General features: G+C 41.0%; 1 protein-coding gene across 1 annotated transcript in view; it reads right to left on the minus strand.

Annotated features, from left to right (window-relative positions):
- RYR3 (ryanodine receptor 3) overlaps positions 1-21,856 on the minus strand; it is a 367,896-nt gene that overhangs the window by 307,413 nt on the left and 38,627 nt on the right. The window contains exon 2 of the mRNA XM_077322945.1: positions 11,883-12,002. Coding sequence (XP_077179060.1) covers positions 11,883-12,002 — 120 coding nt within the window. The remainder of the gene's footprint in view (positions 1-11,882; positions 12,003-21,856) is intronic.

The raw sequence follows: 21,856 nt of genomic DNA on the forward strand, positions 1-21,856 counted from the left end.
TGAGGCCTACAACCTGGTCCCATTGCCAGGCAACTCTAACACCCAACATGTCCCTAACCTAAGGCTTAAGTTAACTGTTATTTTTGGCTCTTATTGATGTCAATGTCAAATTGTTGCAAATGTTTCAATATATCCTCTCATTCCCACTGTTCTATGTATGCCACCCTGAGACATCATAGTGAGGGCAGTAAATAATTGAATGAATAAATTAAAAAAAATAAACTGGGAACTTTGACTCCTGAAAGCTTATACCCTGGAAATATAGTTGGTCTTTAAGGTGCTATTAGACTTGAATCTTGCTCCTCTACTGTAGGTCATCACTGCTGCTCCCCTGAAATTATCTGCATTACTTCTGTTGAAGATCTTGTATTCTAGTTCAGTAATGAGTAAACAGATCCATTCTTTCTACAAATCAATTGTTTTACTGTCTACCTTCATTACCTGTGTAAGACTGGCATGATTACCCATGGTTACATATGCAAACATTTTTGTTTCCACACTTGCCAAACAATCCTGAGAGGTGCAGTGGTATTGGCAGCCAGCTACTGATGCAAAAACAGCTCCACTGATCTATCCCCATGGGCTTCAATAAGGCACAGATGGCATAGCAAGTACACTGGAGTACATAACCATCTCAGCTACATCCACCAATGGCAGCTGCTGGTGATCCTTTTAGTGGCATTCACAGGCACAGCCAATCACCCTCTGCTGATTGGACCACTGCCCCTCAGCACCACTTCCCCCATGGAGAGCCAGCAGACAGGATGAAAAGGCAGCACAACCCCAACTGAGGCCAGAGCATACACACACCAGCCCTTAGGGGAAGGGCATTTGGCAGACAAAACACCCACCACCTCCCTGACAAAGACTAGACTAGCAGTAAAAGTGCTCCCCACATACAGTTTCCTGCTCCAAGCCACACACTCCCTTTCCATGATTTTTTTAAAGGGCAACGTCAACAAAAACTTAGACAGAGAATAGCCTTGATCCACAAATCCACAGTCCCCATTGAGACTTGATTATCTCCATAGCCCCCACTGGGTCAAAAAGATAACTTCAAAGGTCATGTGCCATCAGTCATTACACAATCCACTGCAGCCTTGACATCACCTCTAGACATACAGAGCTAGGCATGCACTACTGCACGGACCAGCATGACTCGGTGGGAAAGTACTGGGATAGCATGAATAGAGTTTCCGGTTGTACCACCACATGGAGAAGAGCTTTGACACTGAGGCGTTGAATCTGCAAACCTCAAAAGGAACGGGACACGCAGAGTATCTGTTATTTTGGCAGACATATGGCTCCACGGTCTAGTTGTGCTGTACCAGCTGCCTTGCAGTCAACCTAGTTCCCCTACACCTACTCCACCAAGCTGCACGGTTTATCAGATATTAGTCATGCTGTGGAGGAGTGCAAGACCCAGACAACAGAAAGACCAACAACAGCAATCCTAGCATGGGCAACCCTGAGTCAGACCCCACCTTCTGGGATATACGAAGGGGCAATCCTAAAGGGAAGTTACGGATGAGGAAGAAGAGATGGGAAAGGGAGGGGTCATTGCTAGTTTTGATTTCTACAACACCCCTGACTTTAGGGAACAGCAAATCATGATGAGGTCTAAGGAACTGGGTTGCCAACTCCTTTTCTCCAGTATAGCACTACTGCCTTTGTGTGCTACTCCCAGAGACCATGGTGAGACAGGCTGAGCTATCCCTAGGACAGCATGCGTGTGAGTGAGGCTGGATGCTCCAGGAGTCAAGCTAGAATGAGTGAACAAAGCAGCAGGAAGTGCAACAATCATTTTTTAAATTTTTTAAATTTTATTTTATTCTTTGATTTATTCCCCACCCCTCCTGGTATGCTGGCTCAGGGCAGCTTCCAACATTGTTACACAAAATACATATAATGAAAAAATTACATACAGTTTTAACTTTAAAATCATCATCTTAAAATGATCATGTTTAAAATTCTAAACTGGAGGTGACCATTGCACAGATTACTGTGGCTAGGTGTTCTGGGGCCAAGTAGGGCCAGGTAAAGCTACTAGCACCAGACCTGTCCCCAGAACACCTGGCTGCACTGATCCAAGCAATGGTCACCTCTAGGATTGACTTCTGTAACTCATTCCACATGGGACTTCCCTTGTCCCTGACTGGAAATTGCAGCTAGTGCAAAATTCAGCTGCTAGAGTCCTCACAGGAACACCTTGGAAGGCCCATATCCAGCCAGTGCTGAAGCAGCTGCATTGGTTGCCAGTTGCAGCTCATATCAGGTTCAATGTTTTGGTTTTAACCTTTAAGGCCCTTCACGGTCTGGGACTCACATACCTGAGGGACTGTCTATTGCCTTATGACCACCGCAGGGTCTTGCACTGTGGGTACTACTTTGTCATTCCCAGCCCACATGAGGTACACCTGGCCTCGACCAGAGTCAGGGCATTTTTGGTCTTTGCCCTGATCTGGTGGAATAAGATCCCGGATGAGTTTAGAGCCCTGCAGGAAATGTCGCAGTAAAATGGAGCTTCTCCACCAGGTCTTTGGTTGCAGCCAAGGCATGAGAGATGTAGGGACCCCTCCGCATCTAAGAACTACTACAATCTCCATTGGAATGATCAACACCCTGGAACTTGTTTTTTCTTCTCTCTTTAGCACTGCTGGTTACAGTTGGGTTTTAACTTTAGATTTTAAATCTTAGTGGGCTTTTGTATTTTATAATTGTAACCTGCCACAAGATGAACTTCAATAGCGGCAGGAGACAGACAGATAAATAGAAGCTATGCCTGGTGAAGATGGTAAAATTCCAGCTGAGCTACCTCAGTGACCTGTGACTCTACTGACAGGGAAGATCATGTCCATGTTCCTAGTGGATTGCACAGTTGTAAGCTGTACACTGTCTAGGCAGGGCAATTGCACTTCCTCACCTGATCCCTTCCTACCTAGCCATAGAACCTCAATCTTGGAGGAGTTGAATTTCAAATGGCTGTGCTTAAGCCAGACTATTACAGATTCCAAACATCTGATGAATGTTTTTAGGGAGGAGTCTAGCCAGCTGTCCATTAGGAAATAAAGCTGGATGTCATCTGCATATTGATGGCACCCCAACCCAGGCCCCCAAGCTAGCTGGGCTAGAGCAGGGGTAGGCAACCTGTGGTCCTCCAGATGTTCATGGACTAAAATTCCCATGAGCCCCTACCAGAAAATGCTGGCAGGGGCTCATGGGAATTGTAATCCATGGACACCTGGAGGACCACAGGTTGACTACCCCTGGGCTAGAGGACATATGAAGATGCTGAATGAGGTGGGAGAGAGAACTGTACCCTGTGGTACTCTACAAGAGAGTTGGTAGCAGCACAAGTAATTCTCTCCCAATTATGCTCCCAGGTTTCCCTGTTTAACCAACTTCTGCACAGCTGCTAAACAGAAACATCTAAAGTGATAGCAAACAGCTTGGACATTGCAAGTAATGGACCAGTTAGGGCTCAGTGACAGGGAGGAGAAGGACCTTTGTATATCCATCCTGCTATCAACAGCAGCCAACCAGCAGGGGAATGATGTTCAGGAGTTCCCTGACCTAAACCTAGAGTTGATGCAGAGTCAATTCAACCCTCTAGCTCTGACCTGGCAACAAAAGTCAAGCAATTTGCTCCCATTTCGCGAAGGCCACTAGCATCTTTAAAGGAGAAGGCTCAGAAAAGACAGACTAAGGGCCTGAGTGCACGTCTCTTTGCTCAACACTGCCTGCTGAAAGTGGGGATGAGTCATCACAGGATCTTCATTGAGAAGCTGGATGGCTGCATGCAGAGTCCGTGGGCATGGACACAGTGTGTTTCTGGACAGTGAATTTGCCAACACTGACTGGTCTGATACTCGGTAATCTGACTCTTGAACTGTTTTGGCACTGAGCTTCTGAAAATCCCTCTGGCCTTGTTTCTATTGGCACTTTGGCAGAAGCTGCAACCTGACACTGAAAATTCTGTTCCAGCAGCATGGCTGGCGGAGCAGCATTTGCCAAAGAACTCTTTTGAGGGGGGTTGGTCCTCTGTAACTTCTATTGCAACTGTTTCAACTGCTGCATAAGGCCCCGATCCTGTAAGGCCCCAATCCTTAAATGGTTTGCATGGTTTCTTGACCAGATGATGCACTGAGCACTGTGGGGTAGCTTTTAGGCAGCACAAATGACAGTTGTGCACTGTCTCCTGTCTAGAGGGAACACCTGGCAAAGGAGTGGGCTAGTAGCCCAGTCTGGGGCTCCCAGCATCCCTCCCTTTCCTCCCCAGCATCATAGGCCTCTTGCCTGGGTAACTTCCCTGGGAATATGCCCACTTTCTTTATTATTGTGGATAATAAAGAACATAGGAATTAAATTCTCATTAAGAAAAGAAATAGAAATCAGATCTTAAATTGTACTCATATATAGGTTTTATGGTATTCTAATGGTTTCCATTACAGCAAATATAATCTGCACACAGTTACTTCTTATTCTTTTTAAAAAGAATCCCATGCTAATTTTATTAAGTACAATTCAGCGTAATCTCAACATTTAAAAATCATATTAATTTTCACCCATATGGTAAAATTACGTTATGTTCTCGGTATCCTCACACTTGATCAATGTGTTCTAAGGAATGTTTTTCGGAGATGTTATTGGAATGTGCAGGAAGGGAAATAATAGTTGGCAGAGATCTAAATTAACTCCAAAACCGATCAATTTTACCTAATCTGACTGCAGTAAAATCCTACTAAAAATATCTTTAATTTGGTTTCATTATTGTAAATAAGTCACCATCAGGATATAATAATAATTTAGATTCATGATCTGTACCATAAAAATGTATCTTGTGGCTTTTTAATGGTAATATTATTCATGATATTTATAGCTCACCTTTCTTTTTGGGACAAATATTTTATACAGAGATTAAATGACACAGGGAATTAGGGGAACCCTTGTCTCACACCATAATATAATTGGGATTGAAATGAAATGCTACTCAGGGAAGAATTTGTACTCTTTGTTGGAAAATTTGGGAAAATCCAAAATACTTCAAAGTTTCTTTCATAAAATACCAATTGATCCTATTAAAAGCCTTTTCAGCTTCTGTGAAATAAAAAAACACAGGGATAGAACTTGATTAATGGATTAATTTCCCTCTGGACATTGTATGGCAATTGTCACCTTTAAGGAAGCTAGTTTGATCAATCTCTGTATAGTAATTTATGGGTTCTTTTACATTATTTGTTAATATTTAGTACTATACTATAAAGTTTTACCTCTGAGACTGTGATTCTTATCTATTTAAATGAATTGTATAATTCGGCAGAAATATAATACAATTTCAAACATTGATTCATGACATAACCATTTAAAAGGGATTTTTCTTGATTGTTTATATTTATATTCTGGATTGAATTAGAAAATTATGATTGTACACTATATTAGAGTGAATGAGGTAGTTATAATAAAGCTATGTTTACTTTACATCTTTTAATTAAAATAATTCATCCTTGTCCAGATCACAGAGTTCTGCTCCCATTTGTGCTGAGTATGTTTTCATGCAATTCGAAATATGAAAATGTTGTAGATGGACACTTTCCCCCCAGGCTCATACGTGTCAGCCATCCAAGCAATTTAGAAGTGGACAAAAATGAATGAATATTTGCATTTGAAATACAATATAGTCTAACACCACCATATATTAAGGATGCCCGAAGACTTCTTTGCTTTGGCTGCAGCAGATGAACATGACTGCATATCTGGAATAAATATTCTGCCCTTTAAAATCCAGCCTCTATCAAACTAGAATAACACTGCATGGGATTGCCCTGCAGTTTTTTTCTTAATCAGTGTTTTAATTATTTGTTTTTCTTAGTCCTTTTTCATAGGCTTTGTTATATCTTTACAAAGGGAAAGGTTCAGCAGTGGAGACAGAATTGATCATGAGACTAGTGTTTACTGGAACACAACAGTCAACACATTGAACAGGCTCATTTGAGGCAGGGTCAGAGAGGGCATCAGGGTGTGATCTTGTCAGGGAGCCATCTCGGGATATTCCAGTTGTTGACCAAATCATCCAATGAGTCAGTAAGTTGCACTGGGTCCCACAAAGCATTCAGGAAAACCCCTGGGTCCATATGTTTTTGTGGATGGGCCAAAATATGTCAATGCACAATGTTCTGACCATGGAACAGTACAATGACCAGATCCACATTTGTTCTCACACAGAAGATCAAATCCAGGGTGTGGCATGCCCAATGGTTGGGACCAGTAACAACCTGTGAGAGCCCTAGTGTCACCTTGGTCAGCATCAGGTCTGGGCCATGCCCTGAGCCTAGCAGTGCAGCATGGACATTACAGTCACCCAGAACTAACATCTTGGGGAACTACAAGACGCAAGTCACTGCTGACTCCAGGAGGCCTGACATCGCATCTGATGGTGTATTAGGTGACTGATACACCAACTAGGTGGCCAAGCTCTCAACTGAGGCCCAAGGCCTATGCCCAGGACCTTCAGTGCTGGCAGCACCCCAAAGAAATTAGCCTCCCATACCAATCTTGGCACTCCCTGCCCTGAGTCCAGGATTGATGAAGGACCAAGGACCCGAGGGGTGGGGGGCAGTTCTTTCAAGGTGAATGCTTCACCCCCCCCCCCCTCACTGAGGTCTTGGTCACACATGCCAGGCCAACCTTATGGTCAGCAAAAAAATGCCTGCATGGTCAAGGCTTTGTTGTCTACCTGGCCTTGCACAACATCAGTGTCAGAGACAGATTAATTACCCTAACCTCTATCCCTGCAATTCTGGGTGTGGGAATAGAGATTAAGGGTTGTAAGCATATCCATATAGAGACCAACCACAGGAATTATGGGGCTGGTTGCCATTCAGCCAATCATATCACCCACTTCCATAACTATACCTGCCATACCCTTCAAATATTAAGGTCCCTGACTCTGGTGGATGCCTCCTCTTTAATAACCCACTTTGTCCAGATGATGTTGCATATCAGTGTTGCTTGCCATTCCATCCTTTATTTTATAATGTAGCTTCCTATTCAGTCTCATTACTGTCTAACCTTCTACGTCACTCCTTTGTCTTCTCTTATTTTCCGAATTTTCTTTTCTTTTAATGCTTCTATTTTATTATCTCATACTTACTCTTGCCTCGACCACCCAATTCTTCTCTACACTTCTACTAGACTCTAACCACTTACACCCTTCCCTACATTACCTTCTGACTATACTCTATTCTCCTGCTTGCCCCCTCCTTTTTTCTATTTTTATTGAGTCCCACCCACTAATGATTGTATAATCCATGAATTATCTAGTCCCTATCCCTAATCCTACCCAATTCTTAACTGTAGTTGGATTACTAATTTAAAAATGATACAGACAGACACTGATCTCTCCCACAGTCTTTAGCATTGCTCTTCCTGAGCTCCTACCTTCCATTCCAGAGCCAGGTAGCCATCTCAGTCTAGGGAGTGTCCACCACAGAGGATTCACTTGGGCACATGAGTAAGGTGACCAGATTTCAAGATTGGAAAATAGGGGGTTGCCAACCTCCAGGCATAGCCTGGAGGTCTGGAATCATCTCAGGCCTGCACAGCTTGGAGACACTGGGAGTTGCCAACCTCCAGCCACGGCCTGGAGATCCAGAATCACCTCATTTCACTAAAAGATTGGTAAAGGGGGGGGAGTAAATATGGAACAACAAAATTTTGCATGGAGCACAAAAATAGTATTGTAATCTTTATTTAATTTTATCAAATAACAACAATTAACAAATATTTACCATTAAACAAAACTTATTTATAGTATTTTATTATTTCTTCAGATTCAGAGTACAGTGGCATTGTTTTCTGTTATTCTTTTGCATATATATCACTGGAGTGGATTTTTTTGAGGAGATTGCTGTCATTGCTTAAGATTTCATGGAATTTGTCATAGGAACTTGTCAAATTATAATTCACAACTAAAATGGCTTTTAAAGGCTGCCACTCTTAACCCAGCAGAAAGCTCAGAATTCACAGGAGAACAGGGACTTTTGGAGGTATATAATGTCATAAAGACCAGCCTCCAGGATCAAGGTGCACTGTCCCAAAGGGAGCAATTTTAAATTAATCAAATACATAAATCCTACCAGATATTGCACAGAGAAGAGGAAATTTCCCCAAGCTAATCTCGCAGAAAATTTACTTCCATATCTAAATAGGGTACTCAGGCCTGAACATAAACAGAAATATAATCACTATAGGAAAGGGGCAACCCATCTCCTTCCAAGAAGACCTTCAATTTGGAACTGCTTGGTTAAAATTGGGTGATAAAAGGGAATAATTATGAAGATAGAAATCACTTAAGACTTGGGGAACTTTAACTGTATTTGATGGTCTGGACTATTTAATTTCAGTATGCCTCAGTTTGCCACCTATAAAATGGGTCTCATCTGACATAGGTTTCATAGGCAGTCTGTGAAAATAAATGTATAATTGGATGAGAATTATAACAGGCTACCTAAGGCCAGCTGAGATAGGAAAGTCTCTTTCCACTATCTAAAGTTATTATTTTTCAGATAGCTTTTTATGAAAATGATTTTCCATAATATGCCTTTTTTCTCTATCTTTCATTTTCCTCCTTTTTTGTTCTTTATAATATTTTTAAAAAATCACTTCAAATCCACCTTTAGAAGCTGCTATAAAACATGTGAGGGGAAATGAATGTTTCCACAATTAATTCAACATGCTGTGCAATAATGTGCCCAACTTACTGTACTTACAGCCAAAAAAGTCTCAAAATGTCCTGGTAGCCTACTGCCACAGCAGTAGCATTTTTCCCTGTGCTGCTGCGTCCCAGGCCTCACTGCTGAATTGCACACTTGGACGCTCCTGAGTCCTTCGCTCACATGCTGCACAACTCCCTGGACCCGCCGAACAAAGAAGAAGGCGGAGTCCAGCAGTGGCAGCCTATCCCAGATGGCAGGAAGTGTGTGGGCGGCGCTGTGGCATTACCTCAGCGCCTCTGGGGCCATGCCGGAAACAAAGGCAGGCAAAGGAGTGAGTAGGACGCCAAGCCCCATCTTGGCCTCGGCGTGGCCGGGAGGACGATACGGGACATTCTGGTGACTGTCCGGGATGCAGGACATTCGAGGGGAACCTGGGGCAGTCCCACCATTTGCGGGAAAGATGGTCACTATACACATGAGACACCCAGGGTCACATCATGCAGGGCTCCCCCCAGTCAGCTGCAGTTCTCAGGTAAATGCAGCTTGGAGGCAGTATTACTAGCGGAGGCACGGGCCACCTGTACTAGTGTCTTGGTGTTTCACAAAGCCTAAGCCTCTCCATTCTAGGGAGCCCCAGGGAATTATCCTTAAAGCAATTGTACCATTATACCACTTCCTTAGACTTACAGCATTTCTATCACCCCCCATTACATTCTCCTGATGATTTATCCAGCATCTACATTGCTGAATCATTGACAGCCTTTACTAATTTTGATATCAGTAACTAAAAAAAGATGGTAAAAGATGGCAAAAGCAGTTCAGTAGGTAGAAAAATGTCAAAGTTTGTAAGCCACCTTCCATTGATAACATGTTTAACATGTATTTCAGCAGATAAAGAAAGCAACATATAAGACTGGGAAGTTGTTTGTATGCTGTGTTTGCTACTGCAGATTTCCTGATGCAGTGAGCAGCCTCCTGTTCCTGTACTCCATCCCCCACACGGGATCAAGGTTGCAGAGAAAAAAAGGGAAGAAACAATGTGGCAAATGCTGTGATATCACTACACTGTAGCAGTTCATCTTATCCCTTCCTAGTAATATAAAATTGTTTCTTGTTGCTTTTTAAAAAGCTCTTTTTAAATTAATGGCCAAGACTAACTGTAGGTTTTACCAAGGAAGGGCAGGAGTGTATACCTCAGAAGCACCATCACAATTTACCTCAGGGGCAACTAGCTGTAAGTGGTGTCGAGCATTTGCAGACCAGCAAATTCATATTTCTTTGTCTCCTTCCTCTATATGGGGTACTTGGTGTGTATTTAATTTATTTGTTGGATTTAGTTCCCACCACTATCAGCAAAACTGTGTTGCATCAGGTTACATAAATAAGAGCTAACCCCCCACCCAAATAATTAAAAATCATTCTCAACCCCCCAATAACAAGTAAACACAATGGTGAGAAATAAAGTCAACCTCCTCCCCCAATTTATAGCAGTCCTCTCCAGGTGCCTAAGGGAGTGTCCAGGGGTGCCATTCAAGGTAGACTAAATGTGTAACAGGACCTAGAGGGGCCCTTCAGATCTTCTGTGTCCTGTCCTCAACCAAATACCTGGTGGAAGAGCTCCATCTTGCAGGCCCTGTGGAAGCATGAAAGCTCCTGAAGGGCCCTCAGCTCTTTCAGGATCTCATTCCACCAGGTTGGGGCCTGGATGGAAAAGGCCCTGGGCCTGGATAAGGCCAGGTGAATCTCCCTAGGGCTAGGCACCACCAACAAATTAGTACTTGCAGAGTGCAGGACCCTGCTGGAGGCATAAGGTGACAGGTAGTCTCTCAGATATGTTGGTCTCAGACCATCAAAGGCTTTAAGGTAATAACGAAGACCTTGAACTTGATCAATGGGAACCAATGCAACTGCCTCAGCACTGGGGCCTCCAAATTGATCCAATGAGGAGCCTAGCAGCTGCTTTTTGCACTAACTGCAATTTCTGGGTCAAGGACAAGGGAAGGCAGCTGCATTTTGCACTAGGGAAGGCCCATGTAGAACAATTTACAGAAGTCAGTTCTGGAGGTAACCATCACATGGATCACTGTGGCCAGGTGTTCTGAGGACAGGTAGGGGACTAGTAGCCTCACCTGGCATAGAACATCTGGCAGGCCACTCTTGTGACTTGTGCCTCCATAGAAATGGAGGCGTCGAAGATCTCTCCCAAATTCCTGGCACAGGGCATGATATTAAGTTGCACCTTGGCCAGGTCAGGTAAATGCACTTCCTGGCCTGCTCTCTTCCTTCCCAGCCACAGGATCTCCATCTTGAAGGGGTTGCGTTTCAGACAACTCTGCTTAAGCCACCCAGCTATGGCTTCCAAACACCTGGTGAATGATTCTGGGGGAGAGTCTTGGTGGCCATCCATGAGGAGATAGAGATGGGTGTCATCCACATACTGATGACCCATACCCATATCCGCATACCCAGCCCAAAACTCTGGACCAGCTGGCCCAGAGGACGCATAAAGATGTTTAAAAGCATGGTGGAAAGGACCACTCCCTGTGGCACTCCACATGGGAGCTGAAAGGGGCATGATAACTCTTCCCCCACTGTAACCCTCTGTGTCCAGTTCTGCAGGAAGGAGAGCAGCCACTGAAGGGCTGTCCCACATATCCCTGTCCCATTGAGGTGGCAGGCTAAGAGCTTGTGGTTGAAAATATCAAACACGGCTGACAGGTCTAACATCACAAGAATAGCCAAACGACCCCTATCCATCTGGCGTGGAAGTCATTCATCAAGGTGACCAGCACTGTCTCCACCCTGTGGCCAAGATGTTGTATGTTGTGGAAATGTAGTGTGGGTGGTAGTCTTCAAGTATTTTAAACATTTTACATGTGACTATTGTGGGGACAAGGGCACTATATAGCAGATGTGCTATTCCCTCCATAAATATCTCCCCAACTTGCTATAATGGGAGTTTGTATTTTGAACTACCAAGTAGTTAGCAGCCAAATACTTAATTAAAGGACACGCAATGCAGGGATATTCAGTAGAAAATAAATAATCCAATATTTAACATTTTATATATCTTTTACTACAGGCAACCCATTTTTAAAATATTAATACTCATTTTTATTAATTACTATCAACTAAACAAACTAAAATCCTTGTAGAAGTGATTCTTACTTTAGCTTCTGAAGTTGGTTCCAGAAAACATAGCCGATTCCCAAGCCCTTCGCCTGCCAGGCAGAACTTTCGCTGCTCTTTGTGAATGTTTGCAATACACTGAAGTACTACTTCATCATCCTGTAAGGAAACATGAAAAGCCATGATAAAACGCCTACAAAGTTTAGATCTGTGACAGAATGGCTGGACTACTACAAGAATAATATATTTGTTTAAAAATGATAATGTGCCTGCATTTTTTCACATAAGGAATTAGATGATGAATAAATCACTGGCAGTCTTCAAGCAAAGGTTAGATACACACTTTTCTTGGATGCTTTAGAATGTTTTGATCTTGTGTTGGGCAGGGGGTTGGACTAGATGGCCTGTATGGCCCCTTCCAACTCTATGATTCTGTGATTCTAAATCAGTCACGGACTGCTCTTTATTTGTACTATATTAAAGGACTGGGTTAGGCTACAGCTTGGTTAACATTTATGTCACAAGGGTTGCCAAACCATTGCTTAGCCCCCCCAGAAGCTTCAGAGGTAGGGCAAAGGGCAGAAATTATGTTGACAAGATGACTTCACTTCCAGGTAAAAACCCACACATCAGGCAATACTGTGTACTTTCTCCCCAAACTCTATGACAATAACTGGAAGAGACATTGATTGATGAAGCATGCAATATCATTCCCACCCTCCAAATACTCATTTCTCCTACCAACAAAGATGCAAGGAAAGGTGAGAGGACCTATCTGCCTGGAAGTTGCCCACCTAAAACAGGCAAGTGGTATGACTGAAGGCCTCCACAGTTCCAGTGCTGTGTGAAATGAACAAGTGATCTTTGTTTCTAGTTTTGGTTTCTGCATCAGCCAACTTAAAAGATTTTAACCTCAAAGTCACAGACAAGCAGTATCTTATTCTGTCATGATATAGATCAACCAAAGCTTTATATATTGGAAAAGGTCTAATGTAATTGTGTCTATGTCCCCTTCTCATTATTAAAACTTGCTTTGTAAAAAGAAACAATACAGCTCAGCATTCTACACAACTGCTGGATTTCATTTAAAAAATGCTTGCAAAGTTATTTAAAAATTGCAGATTCTCAGACCAGATTTAATTTTGATTAAAATTTAGAAGTGATGGATGAAGATTTTGTTATCCTGATATAAAATTAAACTCATTAGTAATGCTAAGCCATTGTCTTCCCACTTAATAAATCTACAAATTTTCTTTACAATATAAGATATGATTGTTGGACATATATTTCAGCTTATTTCAATATTTATTATTATTATTTATAATAAAGATAATTTGAGCATGGACACTGGTTCTAGAGCTTGCAACAAACCTAAAACCCAACTTTGCTGCCAAATACATTCCAATAACACAATCACTGGACCGAAAATTATGTACACCATCAAAGGCTTATTCACCTGCTCATCTTCTAACATTGTATATGCCATTAAATGCCAACAATGCCCCTGTGTTCTCTACATAGGGTTAATCACCTTTAAGGCCATACACGGTTTGGGCCCAGTGTATCTGAGAGACTGCCTTCCTGCCTATACCCCCAGAAGAGCTCCAAACTCCAGCACTTTCAACAGGCTGTGGATCCCTGGCCCTAAAGAGGCATGTTGGACCTCAACAAGGGCCAGGGCCTTTTCAGTCCTGGCCCCTACCTGGTGGAATGAGCTCCCTGAAGAGATCAGGGCCCTGCTGGAACTTCCACAGGACCTGCAAAAGGGAGCTCTTTCACCGGGCATTTTCTTGAGGCCAACTGACCCATAACATCTACAGGTCCCCCCCCCCAGAGGTCAAACCTACCAAGGGAGTGTCAAAATTATTGTTGTTGAAATACTGTTCTAGTTGGTATGTTATTATTATTGTTATATTGATATTGATAGTGTTCTATGTAAATGTTTCAAAATGTTTTATGTAAACTGCCCAGAGCTGTAGGGAAGGGCAGTATAAAAATCCAAATAAATAAATAAATATCCTCCGCCAAAGAATTAATGGACATAAGTCTGACATCAAAAATCACAGGACTGAACAACCTGTAGAGGAACACTTCAACCTTCCAGGACATTCAATAAAAGACCTCAAAGTAGCTGTTTTATTGCAAAGGAAATTCAAGAACATACTAGAAAGGGAGATTGCAGAAATGTAAATTATTACAACATTCAAAACAATGGCATACCCTGTACTCAACAAGGGCATAGTTTTTTAAAAAAAAATTTATGCTAGCCTCATACAATTCTTATATCTACATTCCTTACAATACCCTCTTACTTTATTTTATTCGGGACAATGTGACTGTAAAGTGATGTTAGTAATATGTAATGCAATTTCAAATCTAACTCTCTGGTCTCAGGACAAGGTAACTTGCCAGCATAGCCTGTGACTTGCAGAGATGCTTTCACGCTTGGGTGGAGATGGATGGGTCCAGCATCTACTTTCTTTTAATTATTTATTTTCACAACAAAGAATGTGTCTGCCATTAATTACAAACTTGGACAGTTTTATTTCTCCATGTTTTTGTGGACTACAACTGAACTCAAAAGGACTGATAAGCTGATTTAGCAAAGAATTATCATATAGCATAACTTGGACACTATGACACAGTGTACTAATTTGACACTGATTTACCTTTTATATATTTTCTAGCTTCAAAGCCCATTCCTAAGAACATGCCTTGAAATGGCCCCCTCCTCTGGCTCCGGCCAGGTAGCTTAAGGTGGCTTAAGGTGGCTTGTTAGCAGGCCCAGCCTAGCAGGCCAAGAAGCCCTCGTTAGCAAGCCCTCCACCACGACCCTTTGCCCAGGGCCTTTTCCCCTGACCTGCTGCTGGCTCCAGGCACTGAGGCGCATCTGAGAGCAAAGAAGCTAGAGTCCAGGGATGGAGGGTGGGAGCTGCAGGGGTAGGGCCGTATTCCAACTTGGACAGCTGGACATGTCCCACCCCCCAGGCTGTTTCACAAGTATATAGAGGAACCATCAATAAGGATCTGTTCTCTTATGATTCTTGTACCATTTTGTCTGAGGAAGCATGCCTGCACATGAAAGCTCATGCCTTGAATACATTTTTGTCGGTCTTAAAAGGTGATATTGGACTCAATTTTTGTTATGCTCTTCAAAGTATGTTTGCAGAGTGGAGGCCTTATTCCAGATATACCTGGTATTGCACAGCATCATATTAAATTTTAAATCCTATTAGTTACTTTCAATCTTAACACCAAACACAAATAAGAAATTAAATTATATTTGTTAGCATCATTAATATTTGTTTCTTTTTATCATTCTTATGTCTGACTTATAGTGTAAGGCAGGCTTTTAAATACTTGAAGATGGGTATCAGATCCCCTTTCAGTCGACTTCTCTCCAGGCTAAACAGACCAAACTCCCCCAACCTTTCCTCATAAGTCTTGGTCTCCAAACCCCGCACCATTTTTATTGTCTCCTCTGGGCACACTCCAGTTTGTCTACATCTCTATTCAACTGGGGTGCCCAAAACTGAATACATATTACAAGTGAGGCTGAACCAGAGCAGGGTAAAGTGATACCATCACTTCCCATGATCTGGACATGATACTCCGTTTGATATAGCCCAAGATCCCATTTACCTTTTTAGCCACTAAGTCACACTGTTGACTCATGTTCAATGTATGGTCGACTAAGACTCCTAGATCCTTTTAGCACATACTACTACCAAGACAAGTCTTCCCCATTCCTAATTTGGTGTATATGGTTTTTCCTACCTAAATGCAGAATTTTATGTTTGTCCTTAATGAACTTCATTTTATTCAGTTTAGCCCACTTCTCGAGCTTATCAAGATCATCCGGTATTCTGATTTTGTATTCTGTTGTGTTTGCTACTCCTCCCAGTTTAGTATCATCTGCAAATTTAATGAGTACCCCTCTAATCCCTCATCCAAATAATTTATAAATATGTTGAACAACACAGGTTCCAGGGTTAATCCCTGGGAATCCCTGGGAATCCAATTGTCACTCTTCTCCAAGAGGATGCTGAACCATTAACAAATACCCTTTGGATACCATCTGTCAGCCAGTTATCGATCCACCCGACAGAATTAGGATCCATACTAACTTGTCAACAAGAATATCAAGTGGAACCTTATCAAAAGCTTTACTGAAATACAGATAAACTATGTCCACAGCATTCCCCTGATCCAGCAAGGTAGTCACTTTCTCAAAAAAAGAGATAAGGTTGGTCTGACATGTCTTGTTTTTGCAAAACCTGTGCTGAGCCTTAGAAATCACAACTTTCTGTTCCAACTGCTCAAGGACTAACTGTTTGATGAATTGTTCCAAAATTTTCCAAGCTACAGATGTCAAGCTGGTGGGTCAGTAGTTACCTAGATTCTCCTTTTCCCCCTTCTTGAAGATGGTGACAACATTCATCTGCCTCGAATCATCTGGCATCTCACCTGTCCTCCCAGAAGTGTCAAAAAGAATGGACAGAGGTTCAGATATTACATCTGCAAGTTCTTTTAGTACCCTTGGATGCAATTCATCTGGCCCAGAAGACTTTGTTTCATTTAAAGAAACTAGGTATTTATGGACTGCCCCCATAGTGATCCTAGGCCACCATTCCCAACCCCCCTGTTGTGATACATCTTAGAAACCATATTAAATTCCTACAGTACAAAGCTAAGAACACATTCCTAGCAGTAATCCCCGTTGATCAGGGCTTCATTTAAATTCTCAGTATTTTAATAAATGCATTCCTTGTCATTGAGATAAAACTGAAATAATATACTTTGTAAACCTTATACTACAGGCTGCTAATTTTGTTAAATTTCTGAATGACAAATGCAATGTTATTCTCGTATTATAGATGTAATTAAAATTCTTTTAGATGATATTTGTGTTTCCTCTTTATTTAATCTAATTATTAGCTTTATATTCTGTTATTTGTGATTTGCCAGGCATTTAAAATGGTTAAAACTATATACACATCTGCTAAAACACTGTAATATTGCTGAGCTGAAAGTCAGCCTGAATCCAAACAACTAAAGACATCACAAGGGCCATTGGGGACTCAGCTATTACACATTATGAAAATAAAATGGCTTAAATCCCACACAATGCATTTCCATCAGTCAGTTGGTACGGTTCTGTCTCATCTCTCCTGCTGCAGCCCCAAAACTGTTCCTGAGGGGTAAATTAAAGTGGGAAAGCAACACAAATTGCCTCTCTTCTGTTAACAGAATTTTTCTGCAGGATCCATACGCATTAGTGTATGGCCAGCTTATGCTGTCCTTCTGCAAAACTATTTCTAGAAGGTAAAAGAAAATCCACAGAACAGAGCATGATATTATTTCATCTAGCTATGCATGGATAAAAAAATGTGCTTGGTATCACTTTCCCTGCTTTACAGTACCAATGGTATGGAGTATGCAAATAAGTCCAGATTTCTTCAGTAAGCATTTAAAAGAATGCTGTTAAAAAGTATCCTGAATTACAGACATGGAGGCAGTTAAAATGAAGACTGATTGGTTTATTTGATTTTTAGACCACCCCTCCCTGCACAGCAGGCTCAGAGTGGCTTACATAAGAGGTTTAATACACAGTTATGGCTCAGCACACATACATATGATCCTTTCACTGAACTAACCAGGGAAGACCTGGCATGTATGTTTATGTTACCTGGCACAGGGTGCCAGAGTGAGAAACACTCTTCAAATTTGTACTTTCATGCCAGCTAGGAACAGTCTAAGTGTGGCAGAGTTAGAGTGTCAAGATGCTGTAACAACATATGTTAGGAACAATCTCACATATTGTGCCTCTATCTGCAATACAGGTACACATAATAGGTACACATAAAAGGGAAGGCAACAAATAACTGACAAATTGGATGTTTGAAGAAAATGTTGCCCCAGGTAGGACTTCATATAATATGTCAGAGATGACCTCATGAAAAGAAGCATAATGTTTACTGCCCATTAGTACAAGATTAAAGATACAGGATGCTCGTAGAATGAACCATCCAACACCAGCAGCCGCTGCCTCTGAGACAGACCTGGGTGTATAATGCAGCACAGAAAACTTGCAAAAAGATTGCCAGAAACAACATCTTATTTTTAAATTTTTATGTGACACCGTTTTCACAGTGTGAAATCCATCATACTATTTTTGATTTTGCATTGCAATGCTGCCCACAGTTCTGGCAGTGTTTTAACAGCAAGGCTTCTGAAACTAGCTTTGTGATGATTTTTCTTGTGTGATAGTACTGAGGATGGTCTTTTTTGATGCATAAATGTGAGTTTGGTCTCTTCCCCTTTTCTGCTCGCAGTCCCTCATCTATGAATGGAAGCTCAAGCACCTGCTGTTGATACTCTGCCTTTGTCAGTGATCACATGAACATGCCACTTGCCCTGGCAACCTAGCCAACTTTATTGCTATGTAAATTAGTCAAAATTATGCTGTGGTATACATGGCATTTCTCCACAACCTTCTGCAGAAACTTCTGAGACAACAAAGTTTTACCTCTGATCAGTGACCATGGTAGGGGGAGGGGCTTATTTGAAAGCTTATCAGGCTGGTAAAGTGGAGGGTTCTGAAATGCTGGTTCCATCAGGAGAATGATGAAGCAGAGTTGCGAGGTTCCCATTTTGGGCTTGCCAGTGATTAAAAATAACCTTCACAGAGGAAGGGATTGTATGGAGGGGGCTTTAAGTTTGCATGGGAGTCTGTAGTATGCTGTGGTCCATCCTGCTCACTCTCTATAAGGAACAATATACCTCAGAGGGGGGAAGGTGGTAGTTTTGGCATTCAGAAATCTGTGTGTTCCTACAGAAAAGTATCCATGTCCATGAACTATACTAGCAGGATATGCCAGAGTGGCAGTAAGGTGACTTTACAGTACAACAGAGGAAGTTTCCCCTTCCACAGTTGCAGTCAGAATAGTTTAGAATGCATAATCATTCACAAAAAATAGCATAGAACCAGAGCACATGCATAAACAGGATTGTTTAAAAAACATTTTTTAAGGACAATTTAAAAGGGTCAGCGAATTGACTGTGGAGGAAAACGATGCATGCATAATATGCCCAGGAAGACTATGACATGGGAGAAACAGTATGAAAATTTATTTTAAGTCTGTTCTTACATTTGAAGGCGAGGAGGACTTTTGCCTTAATTCTTTCCCACTCTAGTAAAAAAAAATTATCCAACCTTATTCTAACCAAACACAAGCCAATGAGATTTTAGTAATAGGGGGGAAATGTTCATGTTAAAGGAAAATCTGCTTTCCACCCCTTTCTCATCTTGAAATATAACCAACTCAGCTCAAAATTAAGTGACACACATTCTTCTAGATAAAGAACATTATTGATTTAGAAAGTCCAATTTTCTCCTGCAGCTGCAAGTAATTGTTGTTTCAATCTATTCAATAAAGGAGAGGGAATGTTGCAATCTAAGTAACGATATATACCAGGAGAAGGCCATAGTAGCAAATCAAAACAGATGGTTTTAACAATGAAGCACCTGAGAAGACTTTTCCCAATCAACATTTCTTTCTCGTCATTAAGTTCATTTATGTAGTTTTCTGAAAGTATGTCATGTTTGTGTCATTTTCTGTCCTACATATATATATAGTGCAACTCAGTAAATGAGAAACATGCCAGTCCTGAAGAAAAATGTTTCATCTGTATTTGGAATGATGTACATTAAATGTCATTGGTGCTTTTATTTGATTTTTTTTGTCTGCCTTCTGATCTGAAGTCAATTCCCATCATTAATTCAATCCATTCAAAGAATAATATTTTGTTAGTCATACCACCAATCCAGTATCTTATCTATCTGGAGGCTGACAAAGTATTGCATCATAGAAATTGAAATTATCAACAAGTATTTTTATTTTATTTTAAAAATTAGATACCACCATTCCATTGGCTACTCAAACTGGTTTACAATAGTAACAGTAAAACCAGGGCTGCTAGGTCCTTTCCAGGGGCAGAGGATTCTCCAACTTTGTTAAACATAAGCTGACCAGCAGGGGGATTTACTGGCAATGGGGCAGGTCCAGGATAGTGTTGAAGCATAATCATTGGTAATGTGGTAAGATCACTTGCAAAACAGTTGCAAGTGATGTCACTTGCACATGTGTTATGGATAGTGGACTATATTTTATAATATTTGCATGCAATATTTTTTTCACAACCATTGTAATTTTTTACCAATTATGAGGCTAGAAAAATGTTATATTGACACTAAAGAGTCTGGAATTACACAAACTAGTTAGGAAGGGGTCCCTCCCCCTACTTCATTCCATATGACATGTCATTTTTCTCCCTGTTGGAGATAAATGACTTAGCTCCAGATCAATTTCACACCTTTTGGCATTAGGCTAACACCATATAAAATTCTGTGACCCACATATCCTTGGATTTTGCAACATTAAAGAAGGAAACTGCACATGGGTAACCCTCTGTATTCAGGTTCCATTGATGAAGCACACTAAGAATTTCTGAAATCCACTATGGATTCAAGATGAGTGTCAGTGTTTATGATTTCTTTTAATGAAAAAGATAAATTAACTGTTCCAAGAAAAATATTAATAATTTCCATTAGCTCTGTTACTCTGTGCTTGCTTAACAGCTGGCTTGTTACTGACTTTCTGAAAATGAAGCCTTGGGGGAAACTATTAGGATAACAATAAATTCAATATTTCCCATATTTCTACATCACCAAGAACTTCAGAGGACTCTTCATCAGCACTTAATTTTATGTATATGATTTATTATTAAAATAGAACAGCTTTGAATTCTTCTGGAAGATAACAGAACATTATCCCTGCCTACTTTTATTACTGTTTTGCAAGTTCCTTGGAGGGGATACTATGGTGGTAACAATCTAATAGGCCTAATTTTGCATTAACTATATTCCATTTCTAAACAGCACTGCAGAGAACAACACACACATATTTTGCATGTATCACAGGAATATCCTGCTATATAGCTCTTACTTTCTTATGTGCCCTACTACTACCAAGATGTCCTCTGACTCACAGGTAAAATGGACCATTTGGTGCTTACTATAAAGAGTCCTTTTCCTTCAAGTTTTCAGATTCTTTCATGGCTTAAAGGGTTTATTAGCTGATATTGAAGTTGCTAGAACTGAAAAGATGGGTGACTCCCACAGAGGAGACAGGAAGTAGAAAATAATTTGTTCCTGCCCTGAATGGAGAGATGGAATTGCGAAGAAGATGTCCTCTTTTCTCAGAGAAGAAGTACCCTTCACGTTAAGTAATGTTAAATATAAAGGCTGATTTCTCTACTCTTCATACCACTCCTACAATTATTGTTCATTTATTTTCTTCAAAATGATTAAGCAAATATCCCTTGTTAAAACAGATTTAAAAATAGAACATTAAGCACTTTGTATGTAATGAATTCTTGAGATTGGTTATTTTTGCCCCTCACACCAGTTAACTGGAGCTCCTGATTGCGTGCAGAATGCACAAAATGTGCATTGTTTCACTTTAGTTTGAGTTTCTAGTTTATGGCAATCCGTGATTATAATTGTTACTGCCAGCAAGGGCTGCTGTGTCTCTACAAGGGCAAGGACTGGTGTCATCTTCCACACACCACACAAATTCTGTAAGAACAATACCCCAAAATCTTATAAGAGGAAATAGTTTCCCCCCAAAATTCATGGCCTGGAACAAAGGCTGAGAGGTATAAAATACTGGTGGTATAAAATATCGGCAGTAAAAAAATAGTGGGGATAAAGTTTGCAGTTTATAAGATTTCTTGCCCCTGTTATTATTTGAACCTCTGGTATCTGGATTCTAACCAATATATTAGGTATTTTTGAGTTTTTATTTAAAAATTTTAAAATAAAAGTTTATTTAAAACAGCTCTTTCAGCTAACTTCCCCAGAAAAACTAAGTGTGAGATGGGAACATAGCTGTGTTGTTCTTGCGATTCCAGAGACGTTTTTTGAGCAATGGGCCAGGCAATCCTGATGT

This window comes from Paroedura picta, chromosome 2, assembly GCF_049243985.1.
Source record: "Paroedura picta isolate Pp20150507F chromosome 2, Ppicta_v3.0, whole genome shotgun sequence".
Taxonomy (NCBI): domain Eukaryota; kingdom Metazoa; phylum Chordata; class Lepidosauria; order Squamata; family Gekkonidae; genus Paroedura; species Paroedura picta.